Genomic DNA, 25,116 nt, shown 5'->3' on the forward strand with positions numbered 1-25,116 from the left:
AGTTTGAATTTGAACCCTCCAGGTGCTGCTAAACTATCTTTATATTCATTTTGGCAAAAATCAAATGGATTTCTAGAACTTGTTTTAATTCCTTCTTAATTTGTTTCGTCTATAACTAGTTACGTCATGACATTTGCACATATAAGGTCAAGACTTCCGACGAACATTTCTCAGAGTACAACTTAATTGTTTATCAGCAGCAGCGGTTGGAGTAAAAACTGAAAATATGTCCAAACTTTGAGCCGATTACCTAAAAAGTTCAGTTGTTGGTTGAACAGGACAGAGCAGCACAGCCAATAAGCTGGAAGGAGTGGGGCGTGAAGTGGCTCACTGGAAAAAAATCTAAATCTTACCAAGTGTATTTTTCTCATTTTTAGTCTAAATATCTCATCACACTTAAAATTAGACAGAATCACCTAAAGAGTAACTTTTCAGTGAGATATAAGAATTAATTTTTTGACAAAAGATCTTGAAAATCTTATTTCAAGAAATCTTACCAAGATAATTTTCATTTGTTCCATTGGCAGATTTTTTTTGCTTGAATAAAGAAAAAAAAAATCTTGAATTAAGCAAAAAATCTGCCAATGGAACAAGTGAAAATTATCTTGGTAAGATTTCTTGAAATAAGATTTTCAAGATCTTTTGTCTAAAAATCCATTCTTATATCTCACTGAAAAGTTCCTCTTTAGGTGATGATGTTTTATTTTAAGTGTGATGGGATACTTGGACTAGAAATGAGAAAAATACGCTTGATAAGATTTAGATTTTTGCAGTGCTCATTTGCATTTAAAGGGCCAGCGATCAAAACAACCTTTTTCGTGTCACTACTCAGAAATAGGGTTGAAGATGGACCTGTGGAGTTGAATTAATGAAGAATTCAGACCCAAACATAGCATTTACAGTTTATGTAGACCACAGGGAAATGATTTAAAATGCATAATTCCATTAAAAAAAGCAAAATATCAGTCCTTCAAGGCTGTGCACATATTTCCTGTACGTTCTTGTTGTATCTGAAGACAAGAGAATGAGAAGTAAATATGTATTATGTATATTTCAACCCTGCAAATACAACAAAACTAAATGTGGCCTGAGACTTTTGCACAGTACTGTGTTTGGTGTTTACAGGCTCACACTTATTGAAACACAACTAGATGTGCTTTAGTCACCTGATGGGGACAGGTTGTACAGCAAATGTGAGCAACTCATATTTAAGATGATACCACAAAATGTGACACGACAAAAGACGTGTACACAATAGGAAAGCAATAGAGTGCAGAAGAGATAAGAGGAACAATGTTACACTGTGACCCAGGAACTGATACGTGATACAATATTTCGCCGTGTTACTAGAATCCAGTGACCTACAAAACATCGGAGTAGCTGATAAGAGGATGTAAAATGTTGGTTTTTTGCAAATAAACAGTGTTTCTACCTCAGATTTGAATCAAAAAGGGTTAGTGTTGAGTCAGATTTTCATAAATTTGATAAAATAACTGTTTATACAGCTGTGCAATATGTTCTAGCCTCATTTAAGTAAGAAGTATTTTTATCACACATCCTGTAACTTTACAATAATAATACACTTGTCCTATTTATGTAGTGAAAAAGAGTGAAATAGTGTTATAAATGCTAATTAATGATTCAAGTGTTTAATAAATAGTGCTTACAATTATTCTTTTGGGTACAACTGTAGAATATTCTGTATATATTCTATTTACATACATATATTTGCATCATTTCATCATGTAGAACTGCTTTTTTTTTGGCAGATTTTCAGACATGGGTCAAATTTGCAGGAAAAATTTGTCCTGTCGCTGTGACTTCACAAGCTTCATTCATTTGGTAGCATGCACTCAGATTTCCACCAATGTTTCTGCCTGGTTTCCTTGTTTTATTCTAATTTGCACTGCCTGTATTACACCAGGGAAATGAATGTGCACTGCACCAAGTACGATTGTTTGTGACCTACATATAGGAGATTGTTAGTGTATTGGTGAGACGGTCATCAGAGGGCTAAAGTTTAGATTTTTAGGAGTTTTCAGCTTTACTGTCACATTTCAGAAGAAGTTAGAAAGTAAGATGTAATAATTTATATATTACATTGATGAAATGAAATTGCATTTCTTATTACATATTACAAGGAAAACTAGTAAACCACTATTACATTTCAATAGACACATCCAAACTGTATTAAATAATGACTAAATAATACATTTTTAATTACAATTTTTATTATTTTATTTATGCTAGTTTGTACTCTGCAGCACTTTGGAGACTTTGTGTTGGTAAAATGTGCTATACAAATAAAAGTGGTACGGTACAGTATGGTACAGTATGGTGTGGTAGGGATGTGTATGCGCAAGAATTTGGCAATACGATACAAATCACTACTACTACTAGGATCACGACATAACATATTGCAATATATCACAATACTGTTAACAAGGTGATATTTTTTTTCGTTTGTTTCTTTTTTAAAAGATTATTTCCTGGAAAAACTTATTGTGCAACATTTGGATAAATAAAGTTTTAACATGCACCTTTACCAGTACAAAAATCACACAAACAAATAAATAAATAATGTTTTACAGCCATTACAGTTTCAGATCCTGCTTAAATGTTTATATTCTATTGCAAAAAGAATGCATAGAGTTCAGTCCCTGAATCATCCAACATCACAACATTATTTTTGTGCATTCCCAATAAAAAAACGCTAATATTTGCCTCTTTCTTTAGGATGCTTGAAATAACCGTTATTAATTTTAAAAAACTACGTATGTGGCCTGCAGTATCACAATACTACTTTTGTAGTATACAAACAACAGAGCAAAATACCTGTGTGAATATAAAAATAAAAGAGCATGATAAACAAAAAAGAAAAACAAAAACAAAAATGATTTCCACTATGTCTGCATTTGAAAAAATACTTAAAAATATCAATCTAGTACTTTTTAATATCAATACAGTATCATGTATCAAGTATCAAATGAAATATATCGATATACTGCGGAACCGATATTTTCTTACACCCCTGGTGGTATGGAACAGTACGGTATGGTACGGTACGGTACAGTATGGTCTGGTATGGTATATGGTATGGTCTGGTATGGTATATGGTATGGTATATGGTATGGTCTGGTCTGGTATGGTACGGTATGGTATATGGTATGGTATGGTATGGTATGGTATGGTATGGTATATGGTATGGTCCGGTACAGTACGGTACGGTACGGTATATGGTATGGTATGGTATGGTATGGTATGGAATGGAATGGTCTGGTCTGGTCTGGTCTGGTATGGTCTGGTATGGTACGGTACGGTATGGTATGGTACGGTACAGTATATGGTATGATATGGTATGGTACGGTACGGTATATGGTATGGTATGGTATGGTACGGTATGGTACGGTATGGTGTATGGTATATGGTATGGTATGGTATGGTATATGGTATGGTCCGGTACAGTCCGGTACGGTACGGTATATGGTATGGTATGGTATGGTATGGTATGGTATGGTATGGAATGGTCTGGTATGGTATGGTATGGTATGGTACGGTATGGTACGGTATGGTACAGTACGGTATATGGTATGGTATGGTATGGTACGGTACGGTACGGTATATGGTATGGTATGGTATGGTATGGTATGGTATGGTATGGTATGGTATGGTATGGTATGGTATGGTATGGTATGGTACGGTATGATATGGTATGGTATGGTCCGGTACAGTACGGTATGGTACGGTATATGGTATGGAATGGAATAGAATGGAATGGTCTGGTCTGGTCTGGTATGGTATGGTATGGTCAGGTACAGTACGGTACGGTACGGCATATGGTATGGTATGGTATGGTATGGAATAGAATGGAATGGAATGGTCTGGTATGGTATATGGTATGGTATGGTATGGTATGGTGCGGTACGGTACGGTCTGGTATGGCATGGTACGGTATGGTATAAAACTGGTTCTGGTATATATCCGTCTCTATCATCTAACACAAGTCCTGCTCTGTGTTGTTTATCGAAAGCCATTTCAGGTCAAAGTTTTTACAACAAGCCCAAACCACTGGAGGACACAACAGGGAAAATGTGCAGCGGTGCGAACAGACTAGTCTCAGCTCGACTCCACTCACCAGAGGGTCCTTGAAGAATTCAGTTTCTCTCTGCAGCTCACCTGCTTGTATGAAGGGCAGTGTTATTACCAGCTGTTCTCCCCTCTGTGTTTTTTAGAGGTGACATGAACTGCTCTAAACAGCAGAACGACTCCAGAGAAATACTGTTATGTGTACTTTTTCACCTACAGAAGGAATCCAACTGTAGGAAATATCTCACTATTGGTATCCTTATTCATATGTGATGACGTGATGAAAGGCTACAGTTAGAATAAAAGTACAGGGAGTGTTTTGTAGGGAAATAACTGTCTCATTCAGTTGCATTGATGTGAATTAATGTGATGTGAATCTAAAACTTTAGAACTCATTGATCTTGTGGAGTTCAAAACCATTCAAATAATGTATAAAGCAAAGAATAACTTACTACCGGGTAATATTCAAGAAATGTTGTGTCAGAGAGAGGGAGTCTATGATTTACAGGGAAAATTAAATTTAAAGATTCATGAAGTACGCACTAGGTTCAAAAGTTTCTGTATGACCATCTGTGGAGGAAAACTGTGTGTGGAGAAAAAACAAATATCAAACAGAACTCAGTTTGAAAAAAGATATAAAGAATTGATTCTTCTGAGGTTACAGTATTTAACAAGAAAAGTACTCGGAGAGCGCAGACCTCTGCCAAGACAGATCTGCCTCCTGTGCATGTTCGTTTGTTTGTTTGTTAGCGTGATAACTCAAAAAGTTATGGAGGGATTTTCATGAAATTTTCAGGAAATGTTGATACTGGCACAAGGAAGAAATGATCAAATTTCCTGAAAATTCCATGAAAATCCCTCCATAACTTTTTGAGTTATCTTGCTAACAAACAAACAAACACACATGTACGCACACAAAGCAAAGTGATCACAATACCTCCTAGTGGAGGTAATAATGACACTGAGGCCTGTTTGTTTCTGGATGATGTTGAACTGATAAATCTGCTGGAATTATTGAATTAAACTGTTGAACTGTTGAGTCTGTTTGTATGACTGCACTGACATGAACAGACTGGTGTGTGTAATTCAGTTACTGCTGTATGGATTTGTTGTGGTTCGATGCTAAAATTAGGAAAACAGTATTGTTTGATTCTTGTATTAAGTTAGTGATAAAGGTGTAAAAGCACTGAGGGGTTGGATTAAATCAGTTTAGACTTCTTCTTTCTACTCCTTTTGCAAAATTCAGACTTGTATGTGCTTGGAGATAGATTCTGTTCATTTAAATGTTATTTTGTTTTTGTCTTAATTTGCTTCATTTTGTTTTATTTTGTTTATTTGCATGTTATAAATAAATAAATAAATAAGCTGGATTTCACAGTGTTGCATTGAAAGTAGCTGCACATTTCATTTTGTCATGAATTTTTGGTGTGAAATCGGTTTAACTCCCAGTTTTCATCTCACCCCACAACATAATAAGAGGATGTAATCACTCACCCAGCTGTATGTTACGGACCCACACACTCTGTTTGGTCTCCTTAAGGATTTTCTCAAAGTAAACCCCAGCAAAACCACTGGACACACAGGCCATGAGCACAGCCATCAGCCCCACAAACTGGGAACTGGCAGTCAGGACTTTCTGCTCCGAATCCCCTACAGACTCTGTGGGCCACTTCAGGAGGTGAAAACACAAATTATGCTTGTGAGTTAGAGTCGGTGAAATGAAAGTCTGGCTGTAACAGAATAATTTGCTTCCTGCATTTAGCTCATACCTGCACCAGAGTGACTCCAGCCATCAGGAAAAGAAGAGACAGCCACTGGCTGAAGCCCAATTTCCTTCCCAGCATAGAGACAGAGAACAGGGCTGTGGTGAGGATCTTCAGCTGGTATGTAACCTGCATGACAGAGCAAAGTCAGTGACACACTCACCGCAAATGACAAGACAAAAATTTAAAAAATTAAAAAAAAAAAAGATGTTACGCAAACAAAGAACTGTGATCTGTCATCAACTGTCTGTTTGTGGTTTTACTGTGGTGGTTTTCTGTCTATAACAGAGCTAAGCTAACACAGCAAGAATGTAAATTATCAACTGATGCAGCACGTGAAGATTATAACACGCAATATTCTGACCAACTGTGAGTTTTTGTTTGAAGAAGAAAACTTGATGATACCATAATACATATAATAATATTAATACTTGCAATTGGTAGCTAATTGTGGTAGCCAGCACCCTCCTACTGTTGAGAATTTGGGACATCAATACCACATACAACCTCTGTAAACGGAAAAGACCAACATACATATTGTATTGTACTAGTCTTTACATAAATGAACAACATAACAGATTATCATTTAAGTTTTTGCGAGTACAATGCTGAAATACACTGTTGACAGGCCATGATAAAGTGAATTAGTCATATATCTCAGAAACTGTATTGCTATAGATCACAGGTGTCAAACATGTGTCCCGGGGGCCAAATCCGGCCCACCAAAGGGTCCAGTCCGGCCCTTGGGATGAATTTGTGAAATGCAAAAATTACACTAAGATGTGAACAATCCTTTTAGTTCAGGTTCCACATTCAGACCAATTCAACCTGCAGTGGGTAGGACCAGTCAAATACTATCAGAATAACAGAGAAATAATGACAACTCTAAACTTTTCTCTTTGTAAATATAAATATTTTCGTGTATTTACACTAAAACAAAGTATTATTTTGCAAAAAAAAAATGTGAATGACCTGAACAAATATGAACAACCTGAAATTTCTTAAGAGAAGTCAGTACAATTTGAACAATATTCTGTCTGTTATGAAATGTTTTGTGTTAATTTGTAGATCCACTATGATCTGTAAGATATAATGTACATGGGGAAATGATAAACTGAGGCAGAATATTGTTAAAATGACACTGATTTTTTCAGTTTGTTCATGTTATTCACATCTTTTGAAAGGATAGTTTGTAGATGTAAACCTTTTCATAATGTAAATTTACTTTTTTCGCTCTGAAACATAGAGAAAAGTTTGGAGTTGACTATTTATATTTTTTATGTTATTATTTTACTGGTTCGGCCCACTGCAGATCAGATTTAGCTGAATGTGGAACTGAACTAACATGAGTTTGACAGCCCTGCTATAGCTGATGTTTCTCGTGTTTAAAGAAGACATTTTGTTGTTATAAAAAATACTGAAAAATGTGGTATGTGGGACATTAATACCACATTCAACCTCTTAAACCGGAAAAATCCAAAATACATATTGTATCGTATTAGTTTTTATATAAATGAACAACATAAAAGATTATCATTTAGGTTTTTACGAGTACAACATTGAAATACACCGATGCCAGGCCATGAAAAGTGAATTAGTAATATATCTCAGAAACTGTATCGCTATAGCTGATGTTTCTCGTGTTTAAAGAAGACATTTTGCCGTTGTAAAAAAATATAAAAAATGTGGTACATGGAGCAGTAACACCACATCTAACCTCTTTAACCTCCTCAGAAGCAGCTATGGGTTTTCTGTCCACATTTGTAGACAAGAGTTTCACAACTTTATACAAAAAAAAAGAAAAGAAAACTGTCCACCACAAAGGACATTCCATAAAAATGTTAAAAACTGCATCTGAAAAAACTGTTGCATCATAATGTTTCCAATAAAGGCACTGATTTAATAAAAAAACAAAAAAAGCTTATACTTTGCTGAAATTTCCTGGGTCTGAGGAGGTTCAACCGGAAAAGTCCAAAATACATACTGTATCATACTAGTCTTTAAATAAATGAACAACATAACAGACTATCATTTAGGTTTTTGCGAGGACAGCATTGAAATACACTGTTGCCAGGCCATGAAAAGTGAATTACTAATATATCTCAGAAACTGTATCGCTATAGCTGATGTTTCTCGTGTTTAAAGAAGACATTTTGTTATCAAAAATAGTTTCATGTTACGAGCAGTAGTCTTATGACATACTAATTTATCTTAACATCTAATCTTACAACAGTAAGTTGTTAGGTAAAATGTTTGCTTCTTGTTTGTTGATACATAAACACTTGCTATGACAATGCTCTTTACAATATGATACTAATCCATGGTTTGGCAGCGATACACATCTACATTCAAACAATAGTAGCAATAGTGTACGGTAGTGTATATTCAAAAGACTCTGCAGGGAAAAAAAAGTCATTTCAGGACCCAAATTTCTTAAATACACAAAAGGTGGCATATTATTTCCTTGACTGAAAAGATCAGAATTTAGAGCAGTTACAGTGAGATGGATTTCTAAATGCATTTGCCAAACTGCACAGCAATCAGTCCAATGACACACACACAGGGTACTTGACTGAGTGTATGTGGAACCTGATAGGTGGCTGCGTCCAGGTTGGATAAGGCAACATAGAGCAGATTGTTCTGCAGTGTGTAGATCCCCGCAGGAATGGCCAATTTAAGGGTCTGCATCGGCTTGTTCACAATCTCATCCCGTAGCTGCTGGTTCATCGCCCGCAAGTTATAATCTGGAAAAGACAGACAGAATGTTGTCAGTAGGAGAACCTGGAGACCACACATCCAGTAGTGTATACAGAGAAAACAAATCAGAAATACTGAGAACGGTTATTGGAGAGTAATAACCTCAAATCTACAATCCGCAATGTGTCTGAAAGGTGAGGAGGAAATGTAGTTTAGACCAAATGTTGACCTGGAAACTGTCTAAAAGCAAAGGGAAAAGACCAAGCCTATACTGGTAAACGGTCTAAAAATGTGAGGGAAATGCAGGGGAAAGAGGGGTCTCTATACTTGGGAAATATTTGAAGTTTGAGGGAAAACCTTGTTTAAAGACAATATCTTCACCTGGAAAGGGAAAACCTGGAAACACACGGGAAAAGATCAACATATGTCGACCAAATGTGTGTGTGAAAATTGTTTAAAATGTGAAGGAAAAGACGTCATGTTCAGACTATATGTGGAAAATTTTCAAAAAAGTGAAAAAAGACAGCCATTATGGACCACAGCTACACCTGGAAAGTGTTTAATAACCAAGGAAAAAGACCACAGGTGTGGAGAAAATCTAGCACTGAATCCCAGTTCACCCCTTGGCCCCTCCCCCTTACCCCTCCCCCTCCGTTTTGTGCGTACATGTGAAGGGGTAGTGTTGTCCTAATTCTGGATTAGACGGAGGCCAAGGGCTAAGGCGGAGGGATGTATAGCCCTTGAAACGGGGAAATTTCAGGACCACAGTATGAACGGAGGGGTAGGAGAAATTTCCCATAATTCTGTTCAAATCATTGGCAAGATGGAGGTAAACACAGCCAGAAAGAGTGGCAGTGTGATGAAAGAAACACACAAATTATATTATATTAACCCTTTCATGCATAAATTATGAGAACCTTAGTGAAGATTTTTTCCTGAGTGTTTTTTTTTTCTCTTTAGGCATGAAAAAAACAATGCAATTTAATTTTTTTTTTTAAATGAACTTATTTTTCATGGAGCTACAAAAATGTCCACTCAGCTGGACACCATGGGTTTAATTTCTGTAGCACAGAAACATGTATTTAAAATGTAATATCAGATACAGATAAGTGATAAACTGTGTGAAAACTATGAAATAAAAACATTTTTAATGCAGATAATCTGATGTTTTCTCATATTTGAACATACTCTAATACTAGTTATTACTCACTTTATGGAGATAATATCCAAAAAAAAGAACCTTTTTGATGAAGAAAACTGTTAATTACAGTCTAATAACAATTAGCAGTTAATTTACACTCAGTCGTGTTACTGCAGATCAGGTTTATAAAGAATATAAAGTTACAGTAACAGTATGAACATCAGTGTATTATGGGATGGTGCATAAGCGTCCACTGTGTTGGCCGATATGGAATTAAAACAACAAAACCCATGAATATATATGAGAACAGCTGGAGAAGAACTGACCACTGGTGTGACCAGTATGAATGAAAGGGTTAAATATATATACTAAACTGTACTCTAGATCATGTTTCTGCGGTTTATAGTTGATAGTCGTAAAAAGATGCCCAAAGCCCATGGAACAGAGATGGTTCCAGCTGCTGATGGCTGGGGAATACTTTCAGAAACAAAGGTGTCGCATCTGTTTATAGTAGCATCGATGACTGCTGATGATGTAACAGGTCACGAAGGGTTGTCCCATTTCATTGGGGAATGTTTCAACCCCTATCCCTTTCAGCTCCGTTTCAAGGGGTAGTGCCAAGTGCAAGGGCCAAAGGGTAGGGCTAAGGGTTAGGGCTAAAGGGTAGGGCTAAGGGGTGAATTGGGATTGGGCCTAGGTGTAAGCGGGTGTAAACCAAACCTATACTTGGAAAACATCTGAAATATGAGGGGAAAAACAGTGTGTACCGGCAAAATCTTCACCTGGAAAGTTTCTAAAAAGTGAAGAAAAAGACTAGGACCCTATCCCAATTAACTCCTTGGCCCACCCCCTTACCCCTACCGCTCCATTTTGCGTGTTCACGTGAAGGGGTAGGGATGTCCCGATTCTCGATGAGTTGGAGGGGAGGGGCTAAGGAGGAGGGCTGTTTGACCCTCAAAACAAAGATTTTTCAGGACCACACTACAAACGGAAGGGTATGAGAAATCTCCCATAATTCTGTTTGAATCATCGGCAAGATGGAGGTAAACGCAGCAAGAAAGCGCGATGAAAGAAACACACAAATGTACGCATCTTCTTTGTAAACAACTTAATCATTTGATCGACCGTTTAATGCCATTTCAATGTGTTAAAGATCGCATTTCTGAGGTTTGCAGTTGATAGCCACAAAAAGATGCCCAATGCCCATGGTTCCAGCTGCTGACGGCATGGGGGATACTTTCAGAAACAAAGTTGTCGCATCTGTTTATAGCGGCACTGACGACTGCTGATGACGTAACAAGTCTCGAAGGGTTGTCCCACTTCATAGTAGAATGTTTCAACCCCTACCCCTTGCAACTCCATTACAAGGGGTAGTGCCAAGTGCAAGGGCCAAGGGGGAGGGGTAAGGGGGAGGGGCCAAGGGGGGGATTGGGATTGGGTCTAGAAGTACAAATAATATCTACACCTAGAAAGTTTGGTAAACAGGGGTCTCTGTACTTGGGAAATGTTTGAAGTTTGACGGTAAACTAAATCTATACTTGGAAAACATCTAAAATGTGAGGAGAAAAAAGACAAAATCTTCACCTGGAAAGTGTCTAAAAAGTGAAGCAAAAGACTTGAAGTACAGACGATCTACACCTCAAAAGTTTCTGAGAAGTTAAAGAAAAAGACAACAAACATGAACTAGATCTGAAAAGTTTGACTACAAAGTTAGAGCAAATCTGTACCACTCACTGTTCTCCACAAAGACGAGGACGGTGCAGGTGAGGATCTTCAGGACCTCGGCCGACACCACGGCGGACGAGGCCAGGTAGCGGGGGCCGTCTTCCTTCAGGGTTCGGGAGTAGCGCATGGTGAGAACCAGGGAGGTGGTCTGCAACACCAGCACCCCCAGTGACACATACTTCAACCTGAGGGAGTGGGACGGAGACAGGACCATCGTTTCTGAGCCAGAGGGCGATGACGGTTCCTTCAGGACGGACAGAGGAATGAAATATTAGCATTTTTTTTGCAGGTGAAAACACTTGGAGCCGCTGATTTAAGAGTAAACAAGCATCCGTATCTGAGGGTGGTCAAAGAAAAGAATGATTACCACAGAAAATGTGGTATATTTATTGTTAAAAATAGACTTGTTCTGCAGTATTATTAAACCACAAACTCTGACCTATATTTTCTTCCTTTTTGACATTCGCAGTACTGGTTAGTTTATAGCTGTTACTATGGTAACAATGTTCTAAAGCCAAGAGGCAAAACTCAGCACCAGTTTTCCATCCAACGCAGTGGTAGCTGTGTTTCTGCTTTTACTCAGTGCCAGTATAGGATCTTTGAAACTAACAAATAGAAGACAAAGAGAAAACAGATGCTGTGCTTTTTGAGAACCATTTTCAGCTCAAAATGGTGGGAAAAAAATGACATATTAGCTTCAACTGGGGTCAGTGTAAGGTTTTTGGCTCTAATTTCAATAAGTTTTTCTTTTGAAATGTGTTGCTGCAATCAATTTCATTACATGTTCTCAGTTTTAGATGCTGGGGGTGTTCTAATTTGAATAAAATATGGGGTTATGAGATTTGCAAATAACTGTTTTGCAGAATGTCTTAGCTTTCATGCAGCTGTGGGAACTGTATATATCTTTTTTTGTTGTACATATTTCTCATTTGTAGTATAGAATAAGGTTCTAATAGTTTGGGATTTTTCATTCTAGTTTAGTTTTATTTAGTCTGGACTTTTTTTCTCTAATTCAGTTCATTTTAATTCATTTTTAGAGCAGGTTTGCTAGTTTTTATTAGTTTTCGTTTTTTTCTAAATGCTTCGTTTTAGTTTAGTTTTTCCATATCTTTTATCTTCCTCGCTGTCGTTTTCAAATAAATCCCAGACAGGACTCTGCTGCTTTCTCCCAACTTTAGTCTTCATGTTTCCAGGTAGAGTGAGGACAAGAAACCGACTACACGACAAGTGACGAGAAGTGACGGACCGTGAAGTGTCGTATGGTGCCGCTAGCTAAAACTGCTTTAGCGAAATAAATCGATTTCATATCAGTCCGACACTGACAAAGATGAAAACAAAGGGAATTTTATCCATAATTTTTATACATTTTAGTTAGTTTTGTAAGCTCACAATACAGTTTCAGTCAGTTATCATTTTTTCTTTTAATTATAGTTTTTATTTATTTCACAAAAATGGTTTTTCAGTTCTAGTTTTCGTCATTTTGTTAGTTTTCACTACCGATAATAATAATAATAATAACCTTGGTATAGAGTTATCTTTTGTATATTCAGCAGTTCTAGAAGTACTTTAGTAGCATATGTGTATTTATTATTTTATTCTGGAGCCTTTGCATGCGCCTACATTTTCTTAGCATTTTGTGTGGTATTTTTCATACAGTCCTTTTTGTTGTTTTTGCTACTAAATAGAAGTGAGCTGCTTAACTGATTTTTGTTCCTGTGACAGTGACAATAAAGATCTACTCTATTCTGTTCTATTCTATAATATAGAAAAGCAGAAAAAATAATAATAACTGATAATGTATTCAATAATATTTCAACTAAAACATGATCTTTTCTGATATAAATCTTTTCAATTGCCCAAACTTTAAACCTCCAGGTGTCAGGTTGTGAGCTCCACTGTCTGGTGATTCAAGTCCTGAAACCTTCAATAACAGGTTAGACTTGCATCATTCATGTTTGTGCTTTGCAGAAAACACAGTAGCAACATTTGGCAAAAACACTGCAGCGAAACCACAGAAACGAAACTTTACAGATACGAGTGTGACAGAGGAGATAGTGTAAATGCAGCCATCAGGAACGCATGTCTCTGGCTAAGAAGGCAGTTAAATAGGAAACTTAAGAGCAGCCTGAGGCAGCGGAGGGCACGCCTTCTGATCCTGGTAGGAACACAGACCTAACCGACAACAGAAGTGGTAACAGCAAACTAGGACAAGCACAAAAAAGAGGTTTTTATGGTGTGACTCTCTGACAAGACTGACACAAACAGAAAAACAGTTCAGGATGTAAATCAAGGTCAAGCGTACGTGAATCACTTGTGAAGTTCAAACAGTGACACTAATATTTTGGACTATTTTGTCTCTGTCTGACCTAAACAGCTGCCAGTGACCTAAAGCATCTACTGATTTAAAATGTTTAATAACTTTTCAACCACTAATTATTTCAAAACAGTTAAATAATTCAGGTAAAATGCAGTTTCTCAGCTTTTCATGGTTATCAGATATGACCCATTTGGACGTTCAGAGGTTCTGTAGTGGACGTGGAAACACCATCAGCACTGATTCATCAACAAAACCAATGCAGTTTGATAAATGACAGTGGATGTAGACACTTGTTTTTACATTCAGTTGGGGCTATATTTTGCTTTTGCTTTGCTTTTCTATGCTCTCATATAATAATAATAATAATAATAATAATAATAATAATAATAATAATAATAATAATAATAAACTTTATTTGTATAGCACCTTTCATACAGACATTGTAGCCCAAAGTGCTTCACATTGATTGAAAAAATACAATATTAAAATACATTAAGATTTGATTAGAAATACAATAAAATAAAAATAAATATAAAAACAGTGCACATTAAAATATTTGATTATGCATAGAATTTTTGAAGTGCAAGAAATAAGATGAAATTTGAAATACAATAAAATAAAAAATAAAAACAGAAATACAATAAAATAAAATAAAAATAAAAACCGCACATTCCTGGTTCCTGAATTGTGACCCCATTTTTATCTCCTTTCAAAGGCTAATGAGAATAAAAATGTTTTTTAATTTGGTTTTAAATATATTCAGTGAACTGGCTTCTCTAATGTCTTTTGGAATTGTATTCCATAACTTTGGTGCATAGTTAGTAAAGGCTGCGTCCCCCATTTTCTTTGTAATATTTCTGGGAGTCGCTTGTAAACCTGCGTTTGATGACCTCAGTGTTCTAGTTTGTACATAATTGATCAGTGAGTTTGCAATGTAACTTGGTCCGGTTCCATTTAGAGCTTTATACGTGAGGAGTAGTATCTTAAAATCAATTCTGTAGGTTACCGGTAGCCAGTGCAGGGAAACCAACACTGGAGTAATGTGCTCTCTCTTCTTGGTTTTGGTTAATAACGTAGCTGCAGAGTTCTGAATCAGCTGAAGTCTGTCTGTGGTGCTTTTTGGGAGACCTGTAAGGAGTGCATTACAGTAGTCCAGTCTGCTGGAGATAAAAGCATGGACCAGTTTTTCAGCATCCTTTCGATTTATAACCGGCATTACTTTGGCTATGTTTCTGAGGTGGAAGAATGACGTTTTAGTGACTTTCTTTATGTGGGACTTAAAGTTTAAGTCTGAGTCTATAATGACTCCCAGACTTGTCACTTCTGGTTTGATCCAGGAAGTGAGTTTGCCCATCCTACTCATCAGCATTTCCCTTTTTGCTTTTGGGCCAACAAGCAGGATTTCAGTTTTTTCCTCATTCAGTTTCAGAAAGTTCCTGCACATCCATTGATTCATTGCTGTGAGGCAGTTTGTAATGGAATGGATGGCTGTCACATATGTAGATATGTGTATATAGGTGTACGTATGAGTGTTTCCCCTCTCCAATCTATGGCATGTTCAGCATGTGCACAGCTGTAAATAGTATTTATAGCTTTTTTTTTTTTTTTTTTAATTTGTTGGTTACATTTCTACATAAACCGGCTGCTATAATAACCTTTGAATTTACAAGACAAGATCAGTAAATTAAATACAGGAAAATACCTGATTTGAGAAATGTATAGGACAAAAAAAAATGAATAGTGATAAATCATTTAGGTCTTTAAGGGTTAAAGCTGTTTTCTTCTCAGCCTGAATTTAAAATCAGTGCTGCTTTATGTTTCTCTGTTGATCCAAGAATTATATTTTTTTGCCTTCTGGCACCAAAAAACTAAGGAATAATGATGTTTAACACTATCATTTTTTAAAAATTAACTGTATGCATTTGTCTATAAGATAAATTTAAGATAACATAATCCTTTATTAGTCCCACGAGGGGAAATTCCAAATTTACAGCAGCAGAGTGGAGCACAAATAAAGCACACAAGAGCAAAAAAGAGCATTTGGTCAGAACAACAAACAGATAAACAATAGGAAATGTAGAAATGTAACCAACAAATTAAAAAAAAAAAAAAAAGCTATAAATACTATTTACAGCTGTGCACATGCTGAACATGCCATAGATTGGAGAGGGGAAACACTCATACGTACACCTATATACACATATCTACATATATAATTATATATATAGACATGTGTATAGATTATACATATGAGTATGGATTATTGCACAGATTATTTGGAGTAGTTTCTGTTGCAGCTGCAGGAAGGAAAGACCTGCAATACTTCTCCTTCACACACTTGGGGTGTGTGAAATTTGTCCTCAGGATTGAAGTTTCTAAAAATCCTTGCAGAATTTAAACACAAATAGTCCGTTATCTAAAAGCTGGCATACGTACACGCGGCTGTAACAGTGTCCTTTCACCACCTGATGTCTGAATGTAAAGAATTAGAACAAAACTGCACCTTTTCCTGCAAAATAAATAAATGTAAGTAATCATAATGAGAAGTGTTTATTGTATTTAGAAGTGCTTATTGCAGAAATTTCAGTTTTAAGGCGTTATGATTTTGGATCAAACAGGTCCCTCTGCTTTCTCCAGTATCCCTAAGAGACAAAACATGTCCAGATCAAGGCAGGTTGACGGTTATAACACCCACACTATCTCCTTCTGCCTCTTTCAGGTTGGTACATAAACGTGCTGCTATGTTTACCTTAGGGTGGTGTATGATAAGGACTTTTATAGTATTTGACCAAGTCTAGACAGTTACACTACATGGATCCCCTATTTAGGACCAAGAATGGAGTTGTGATATTTACAGCGAAGTGGATTCAAAGTATGAAAATCTGTTTATTTTGCAAACTGACTTAATTTCAAATGAGGAAAGTACGTTCAACTACTCATGTAGTCATATTTGAATTTTTTTGTTTTGTTTTTTTGTTTAGATAATCTATATTTCTGTAAAAAAAAAAAAAAAAGAAAAAAAAGAGTTAAATTACAGATCAATTTGGTTTGATCTTGTTGAATTAATGTCAAATAACTGTATATTAACAAATAACTCCAATGTAGTCTCAAATAAAAGTATTAAAACGCATTTAAAGTCATGCCATGATCAACTTAGATCTTTAAAACTATACTTTGGTACAGTTTTGGAGTGAATATATACAATAAATCCTCCATAAGATGGTCTTATTTAGGCCAAAACGATCAATTCAGCATTAAAATACAAAACATGATCAATCTAAGCATTCTTAATACAAACGTTTTACAAAGATAATAGGATATACTGCATGCATTATTTATTATATATCTTATTTTGTTAAGAAAGCTTATGTTGTTGTCAATCCAAAAAGTTTCCTGTTGGTTAAGTTTTCTTCTTTTAAGGAAGAAGGAATGTGGTCAGAAGGTATTTAGTCTCTCCTGTAAATGTGTTTTAACTCTGCATATTTTTTAAAAATATAAATATACTTGCTTATTATTTTAATTTGTGAAATTTTGATAATAAAAGACAAAAAATGCAGTACCTGGTATTTCTTTGCTCCTGTTTATGCCATGTCAGCTCTCCTTCAAGACTTATTACAGACAAAATACAATATAATACACTCTAATAATAGTTATTATAATTTTGCTATTTACACCATAAGAACAAAAAGCATGTAATGTTAAACACTGCAGATCCACTGTAGATCTTTCAATATTAGGTTTATTAGTATTTTTAAGTATCAGTGACACTTTTGGTTAAGTCTGGGCACCAAAACTACTTCAGTAGGTTCAGAAAAAGATAAATAAAAAATGATAAAATATAAATACAGACCCCGTCTATGAGAGAGCTGTTACATGAAACAACAGCAGCTAGAAAATATACTCGGGTTTACAGTCATGGCTAAAAGTTTAGACAGTGACACACACTGACTCTTTGTATAAATGTGATTCATTTGCTTTGAAACTTATAAAAGGCTCATAAATATTCTTCAATGTATCTCAGCAACAAATGTAAAAAATGTAAAAGCACAGATGTATATGTAATATGGATTGCAAAAATGTGTCACTGCCAAAACTTTTAGCGATGACTGCGAATCACACAATTGGCAACAGGGCTGGGTGATAAAACTGATATTTAAATCAAAAATAACCTTCTGACGTCTTCACAACTAACTTATAAATATTAGAAAATTTAAACTGGACAAAAATAGCGCTTTGATTTACATCTTGATACATATCGATATTGTCTGATAGGAAAAAAATTATTGTGACATGATGTTTTTTCATATTGCCCAGCCCTAGTTAGCAACAAACATGTGAACACAAATACTACACTGTTACTGTCCACTGATAATAAAAGCTGCCATTTCCCTAAAACACTACCTCATAATTAAACTCTAAAGTAAAACAAATGAAAAGACTTGGGCTAATTTGAATGTCATGCATGTACAGGTTATCTTAGAATAATAAGGTCATTATTACCTGTCCTAACACTCCTGCATGTTGCGAGTTTGAAAGCAGACATTCTTCACTCTTCTGCTTTACATTTTCTGACTCAGTCATCTTATCCCTGATCAGCCACCGCTGCTAGATCCCCTCCTCTTCATCATCTCATCCACATACAGTAAATACTACAAATCTGTTGCTTCTGTTGACTAACGTGCTAGTGGCAAAAGCCACTGAGCAAACATGCTTTGATTTTATGGACAAAATTGTGGCATTGCTGAGCTCAGGGGCAAAGATCACTGAGCGGTGTCATAAAATGGTCAAATGGGTGGTACTGTGCCTGCACTGTAAAAAAAAATCCTGTTGTTTTTACGGAAAAAAACTGGCAGATGTAGTTTCCAGAACAATACTGTAAAAAACACATCCAACTGTAAACAGATTTACGGAGTAACATGTAGACTGAACATTTTAAACACGTAGATTTAACAGTTTAAACATGTAGATTTAACAGTTTAAACATATAGATTTAACATTTTAAACATGTAGATTTAACAGTTTAAACATGTAGATTTAACAGTTTAAACATGTAGATTTAACAGTTTAAACATGTCAATTTAACAGTTTAAACATGTAGATTTAACAGTTTAAACATGTAGATTTAACAGTTTAAACATGTAGATTTAACAGTTTAAACATGTCAATTTAACAGTTTAAACATGTAGATTTAACATTTTAAACATGTAGATTTAACATTGGATTTAAATGGTAAATGTTCTGCTCTTCTTTAGCTCATTTTCTCCTCCTTCATGGCGCCCACAGCTCTTTCCAAATCCACCAGGTCCAACTGGGACCAGTTTAGGGTTCAGTGTCTTCCATGGACACTTGGACATATGGACAGTCAGAGCCAGGATTGGAACCACCAACCCTTTGGTTATTGGACGAGCTGCTCTACCAACTCTACCAACCCATTCATTTACTGATTTAAAATGGTACATTGGTAAATGTTTACTTTTTTTAAAGCTTTTTTTAATTAAAAAAAAAAAAAAAAAAAAAAGCAAATATGCTGTTATTTCAACATCATGGTCTTTGCAGTTTAAACGGCACCACATTGTTTTTCAATTTACAGTTTTATTTTCTAAAAACAATAGAAATCCATCATTTCTACAAACTAATCTGGTTTTGTTCACATACTCTTCCTGTAAGAACTACAGCTACATTTGATTTAACCATTAACACAAAATTTTTTTCAAATAAACAACTTTGCTTTGTATTGTCACTTACAGTTTTTTTATGTTGCAATTTTACACCTTTTTGGTGTAAATTCTCCAGTCATTTTTTACAGCGTGCTTTTCTTGGTTAAAACACAGACGTATAAAAGGCAGTGAAGGCCAAAGAAGTGACAGAAGCAGAAGTGTGGTGTGTTGAACACACTGACCTCCTTCTGCTGAGCAGAGGGGCACGGTTGCACAATCCCCCCCTTGTTTGTGTGTCTCAGCACATATTAAGACACTGCTGCTTTGATTTTTTTTTACAGTTACCAGCCATAGACAGGTCTTTGAACTTAGTTATTTTACTAGTTTAATTTACTTAAAGTTAATGTTTAATTATTGATTTTCAAAGCCTTCAAATTCAGAACTGAATTTTTTTTTACCTTATTGCAATTTTAGCGTGTAATTTGTTACTCAAATGAGATGGATTTTACTCACTGCACTGTCCAATAAAGCCTTTACTATGTTTACTTACTTAACAATGGAACCATTCAATTGTGCAGCTGTGAACAGACATAAAAGCTGTTGATCATTAACCCATAAAGACCCAAACATCCATCTATGACCAACACCATCCACTGATCGAAACTGTTTAAGGCAGTCTGTCGTCTGTTCATGCTCATCAGATATGACCCGTTTGGATGTTCAGAGGCTCCACAGTTACCATGGAAACAGCGTCATCTTCTACAGCAATGATTCACCAGTAAAACTCATTGAGTTGGATCAATGACAATGGATGGACACACTTGTTTTATGTTCAATTAACGATATATTTTACTGAAAAAGTCACTTATTCTTCAGTTTTGTCTGTTTCTGATATAAAAACCTCTGAATTTACTCTGAGCGTTTATGAACATAGATAATCAGTGCATTAAACATAGGAAAATGCCTGATTTTCACTGAAAAACCACAAAATACAGAAGATAATATTACTATAAAAGGTGACAAATCACTTACGGAAGGTTACATAAAGGCAAAAATTAATTTGGGAACTGACACAAAGGTAACACTGGGTTTTTATGGGTTAACACCGGAAACAAAACCTAGAGCTTTAAGTTCAAAAACACTGTATACGACCATAACACTGTCCTGAAGTTACTTTTCAGTTCCATTAGGGTCAAAACACGGTATTCGAAATCTGTCCGACGGGACAGTTTAGAGACAATTTGACAGATTAGTGTTGCTAAATGACCCACATTTTTACTTTTAAATTAATTTTTGCTTTAGTTGAACTATAAGGGATTATTCAAAACAAAGAGCTACTTTATATTGAAATAAATGTTGGAATGGCAGTCAATTAAAGTTCACTCTCTGATGGGACATGACTGTGTTTGGAGCCTTTAACACAGTCGGTACAGTGTCAAACTGTCCTGCCTTGTTTATTGTACAGGACTGTGCCCGCCCTCTCTCTGTGGATCAGTCCAACACTACAGTTCAGAGTCACATTCCCCCAGTCACCTCTCCTGGGTCTCCCACCGACCACAGAATGGCTCCTGAGTGGCAGATCTCCACCTCTTCATAGGTCCATCACTGTGCTGCATTCACAGACCCGTGGCCTGCTCTACACCTCCACCACCTCCACATTTCTGACCATTCCTTCTACTGTCTGGGTTCAGATTTCAAACCCCTGTCTCTTCATGAAGACCGTCCAGAAGGTGGCTGATCTCAGCAGGTTTCCTCCACTGGATGAACGCAGGGTTTCTGCTCTTGTCTCCAGGTTTCCAGACGTCTTCCAGGGAGGATTCTTCTCTGCACCTTCATTATTTTGCGTCATCACCTCCACCACCACCTTTCATAGGGGAGTTGCCTTCTGAGGGGTTTCACCTGCAGTGCCACCATCCAGAGGAGTCTCATCAATGTACTGATTGGCTCTTTGTTTAAGCTCACCAGCCAATAGGCTATGAGCTATTGTGAAGGCGCTGTGTTCGGCGTTGTCTTCATCATCATCATCATCTCTGTTAGCAATTTCTTCAAACAGCTTCTCTGATAAAACTACTGGTCAGATTTATTTCAAATGTTATATGTAGCTTCCTTAGGATAATGGTGACAAACTTTCCTCACAGTTAGGGATGTAACGACATGAAAATTTCATGTCATGGTTATTGTGACCAAGATTATCATGGTTATCATTATTATCGCGGTATTGTTAAAATTGTGCTCAAAATGTTCAAAAATATACTTATATACACACACTGAAACAATTTAACCAAGTTGTATTTTGAAAAAAAAACAACAAAAAAACAAATTAAGTAATAGGCACAATGTACCTTCTCTTGGCAGAAACATTCAAATATTAACCCTTAGGGGTCTGAACTTATTTTGTCTGTTTTTCAGTCCTTTTGATTTTGCCTTTATATACTATATAAACAAATGTTTACTATACCCACGTTTGGGATCTGTTTTTTCAGCACAACTTTATTTATATCAACTGCCAATTATTTTTCTACTTTAACCTACTATAAAAATATATAAAATCTGACTTGAAAAATGTATATAATTTATTGCATAAATAACACACAGATGTTTAATGAACCTTTTCAAAGTCTTGAAAAGTGAATATTGGTTCCAAATATTAGGTATATCAAATTAAAATTGTAATAAATTCAAACTATACTCAAATATTTGACATAAAAGCCAATCTTTACATAGGGCTTTTTCCCCTAAAAGTGCGGTAATCAAACACAGTTATCATGAGAATTAGAATTTAAATGGTAATACGAACCGTTGGCAATTTTACCGTGGTTTATTGTTATACTGGTAATCATTACATCCCTCCTCAGTTTTGAGATATTTAGATTTTTGCATTTTTGCTGAATTTTTTTAAATATTACAAATTTGCCTTAACTCATAATGGGTTATATTTTGATGGCTTATACCATGGTTATACAATACAATGGTTGTAGATATCAGTATAATTACTATTGAGCACCAATAGTAAGTCATATATGCACTTTCATTTAATTAGTTGAGTTCTCCTCTAGTGAAAGTACCACCCACTTCTATTAGGAGACTGATCTCCTGCATCCAGACCACAGGACTCTGACATAGAGACAGAACCTGACAACCTCACAAATTCAACTTGTTACTGATTCTTGATTGAACATGCCGGTGAGATACAGGGCCACTGGTGCTACTTTTGTCAATAATGATGCTCATATCCTCACATTCAGACTGAACTCCTCAGACAAACCCAGTAAATCCATGTCCTGGTATTTTCTCCTCGGAGTCTGACAGCCCTATAGTCATCCCATGTCTTCATCTGGGCTGTTTGTCTGAGGTCCACTCCTTTTCTTCCTCCTTTCCTCATTTGCCCAAAGACTTAGCTTCTCTCTCATCACTTTTTTTGTGTTACTAACAGCCTGAGGATCTGTGGCTCTTACATTTTTCTCATTTGGCCTTATCTGATTGAAGATTCTCCCATCATTATTTCAAACCAGACTTGATTGGAGGGTTCAATAAAAATTCTCTCACTCCCCATTCTTTATCTGACTCAAGCGACAACCAGACATAAAATCTCCTGTTCAGTAGAAAACTATAGTCACAATAAAAACCTTTACTCTTGGCGTTTCACCACAAACATCTAATCATATATACAGAGGGTCTGCACGTGACGTCACCGCTAGCGGAAGTCACTGTGGTTCCGCCCACTGAGTGGCAGAAAGAGGGAGATGAGTAGTGGCTTTGGCTAGAATACTGCGAAAACTTTAGAACAATCTAAAAAATGGGGCAGAGCTGTTGTGTCACAGATCGCACAAATAGGTTTCAAAAGCACTGGGAGCTATCGTTTTAGCGGCGACCTAAAGCCAAAGACAGAAGAAGCAGATGGATCGCTGCAATTCAGAGAAAGAACTGGAATCCAGACAACCAAACCTGGATTTGTGTCAGCTAACGTTAATTTATGCTGTGTTCTTGTGTAAAATCATCCCTTAAATTCCATCTGGTTTTGGCTAACGTTCCTTCTTAGTAAAGGTCTTACTGTTAGCATCTGTCATTTAGTTCTAGATTTCAGAACTGAAATGTTTTTGTCTTCAATTGTGTGATTCTGAACCTTGTGCTCTACATAATTTGTAAACTAGCTTAAACTGAGGCTAACCTAGTTTTCCAAATAAGGGGGTACTCTAGCACAAAGCTGTTGTATCTGTGTTGGATCCAGTATTTGATGTGAACTCTCCTTAAATCTCCACAGTACCAGTAGATCATCCACTCACTTGGGTCAATACTAAGGGTTCAACTCCAGTAAATCAGTAGTGAACTGTGAGCACTACTGCTGGGCCTTTACCTTGGAAATCACCGCCAAGAAAATACGTCTGCACTGACAGAAAACCTTCAAAACAATAGTATGTTGAATTAAAGCACTCACCAGCTGGAATCCTCTAATTAACGATGACAAGGATGTCAACAACTCTTTGCCTTTTGGATGCTTTCAGCCTTTGCATTGGGGATTTTCCTGGCGTTGAAATCAGGTTCATATAAATGTCAGGGTAGGTGATTTCTGTCACAGATCAGTGTTCATAGACCACTTGTTGTTTGGTAGCTTGTATGGATCCATGCCCAGTCCAATTGTCTTTAATTTCATCTTATATTCCACATTTTTCCCGGTCTGGCTGTAGTTACTGCTATACTCCACCATGTTGAGCCGGTTTGTTTTTGCCACTCAGTCTGACTGAGAGGGGCGTGGCCTGGGGGGAAGTGACATGTGTGCATTCCCTCTCTCTCTCTCTCTCTCCATATATATATATATACAGGGTGGGGAAGCAAAATTTACAATATTTTGAGGCAGGGATTGAAAGACAGTGTATGACCAATTAGTTTATTGAAAGTCATGAGAATTTATTTGCCACAAGAAAATTGACATAATAGAAAATGTTTTTATTCTATGTGTCCTCCTTCTTTTTCAATAACTGCCTTCACACGCTTCCTGAAACTTGCGCAAGTGTTCCTCAAATATTCGGGTGACAACTTCTCCCATTCTTCCTTAATAGTATCTTCCAGACTTTCTCGTAATAGTTTTGCTCATAGTCATTCTCTTCTTTCCATTATAAACAGTCTTTATGGACACTCCAACTATTTTTGAAATCTCCTTTGGTGTGACGAGTGCATTCAGCAAATCACACACTCTTTGACATTTGCTTTCCTGATTACTCATATGGGCAAAAGTTTGTGAAAAGGTATGGATAATAGTGTTAGGTATGATTATGACATCAACATATGTTTGGTTTCAAAACAATTGACGTAGTGCCTGCTGAGAAAAAACAACTAAATGTTCATTGTAAATTTTACTTCCCCACCCTGTACATATATGTATATATATATATATATATATATATATATATATATATATATATATATATCAAGGTCAAGGTTCCTTTATTTATACCTGTAGGTATTTTTGTTTTGCAGTCTAGGTGATTGCCTTGGCATTACAACAACACATACATTAAACATGCAACATAGGTACTCAATCACACTTACAGACAGAACAAAAAGTGCTCAGTGTTCCACCATTCATCAATATAGCAGCATGGATAAGTAAAAGAATAAAATAAATAAGATCAAATAAATAAAAACAAGATGCAATAAAACACAATAAAAACCAGAAAAGATAAAAACAATCCAGGATAAAAACCAGAATAAGAACATAAAATTAAAAAATTA

General features: G+C 36.1%; 1 protein-coding gene across 1 annotated transcript in view; it reads right to left on the reverse strand.

Moving 5' to 3' along the window:
• The window catches only part of LOC115438027 (UDP-N-acetylglucosamine transporter-like), a 40,666-nt gene that overhangs the window by 14,506 nt on the left and 1,044 nt on the right, over positions 1–25,116 (reverse strand). The window contains exons 2-5 of the mRNA XM_030161470.1: positions 11,422–11,656; positions 8,439–8,593; positions 5,856–5,978; positions 5,581–5,755 (exon numbers count right to left, since the gene is read on the reverse strand). Coding sequence (XP_030017330.1) covers positions 5,581–5,755; positions 5,856–5,978; positions 8,439–8,593; positions 11,422–11,626 — 658 coding nt within the window. The 5' untranslated portion in view covers positions 11,627–11,656. The remainder of the gene's footprint in view (positions 1–5,580; positions 5,756–5,855; positions 5,979–8,438; positions 8,594–11,421; positions 11,657–25,116) is intronic.

This window comes from Sphaeramia orbicularis, chromosome 17 (assembly GCF_902148855.1).
Source record: "Sphaeramia orbicularis chromosome 17, fSphaOr1.1, whole genome shotgun sequence".
NCBI lineage: Eukaryota > Metazoa > Chordata > Actinopteri > Kurtiformes > Apogonidae > Sphaeramia > Sphaeramia orbicularis.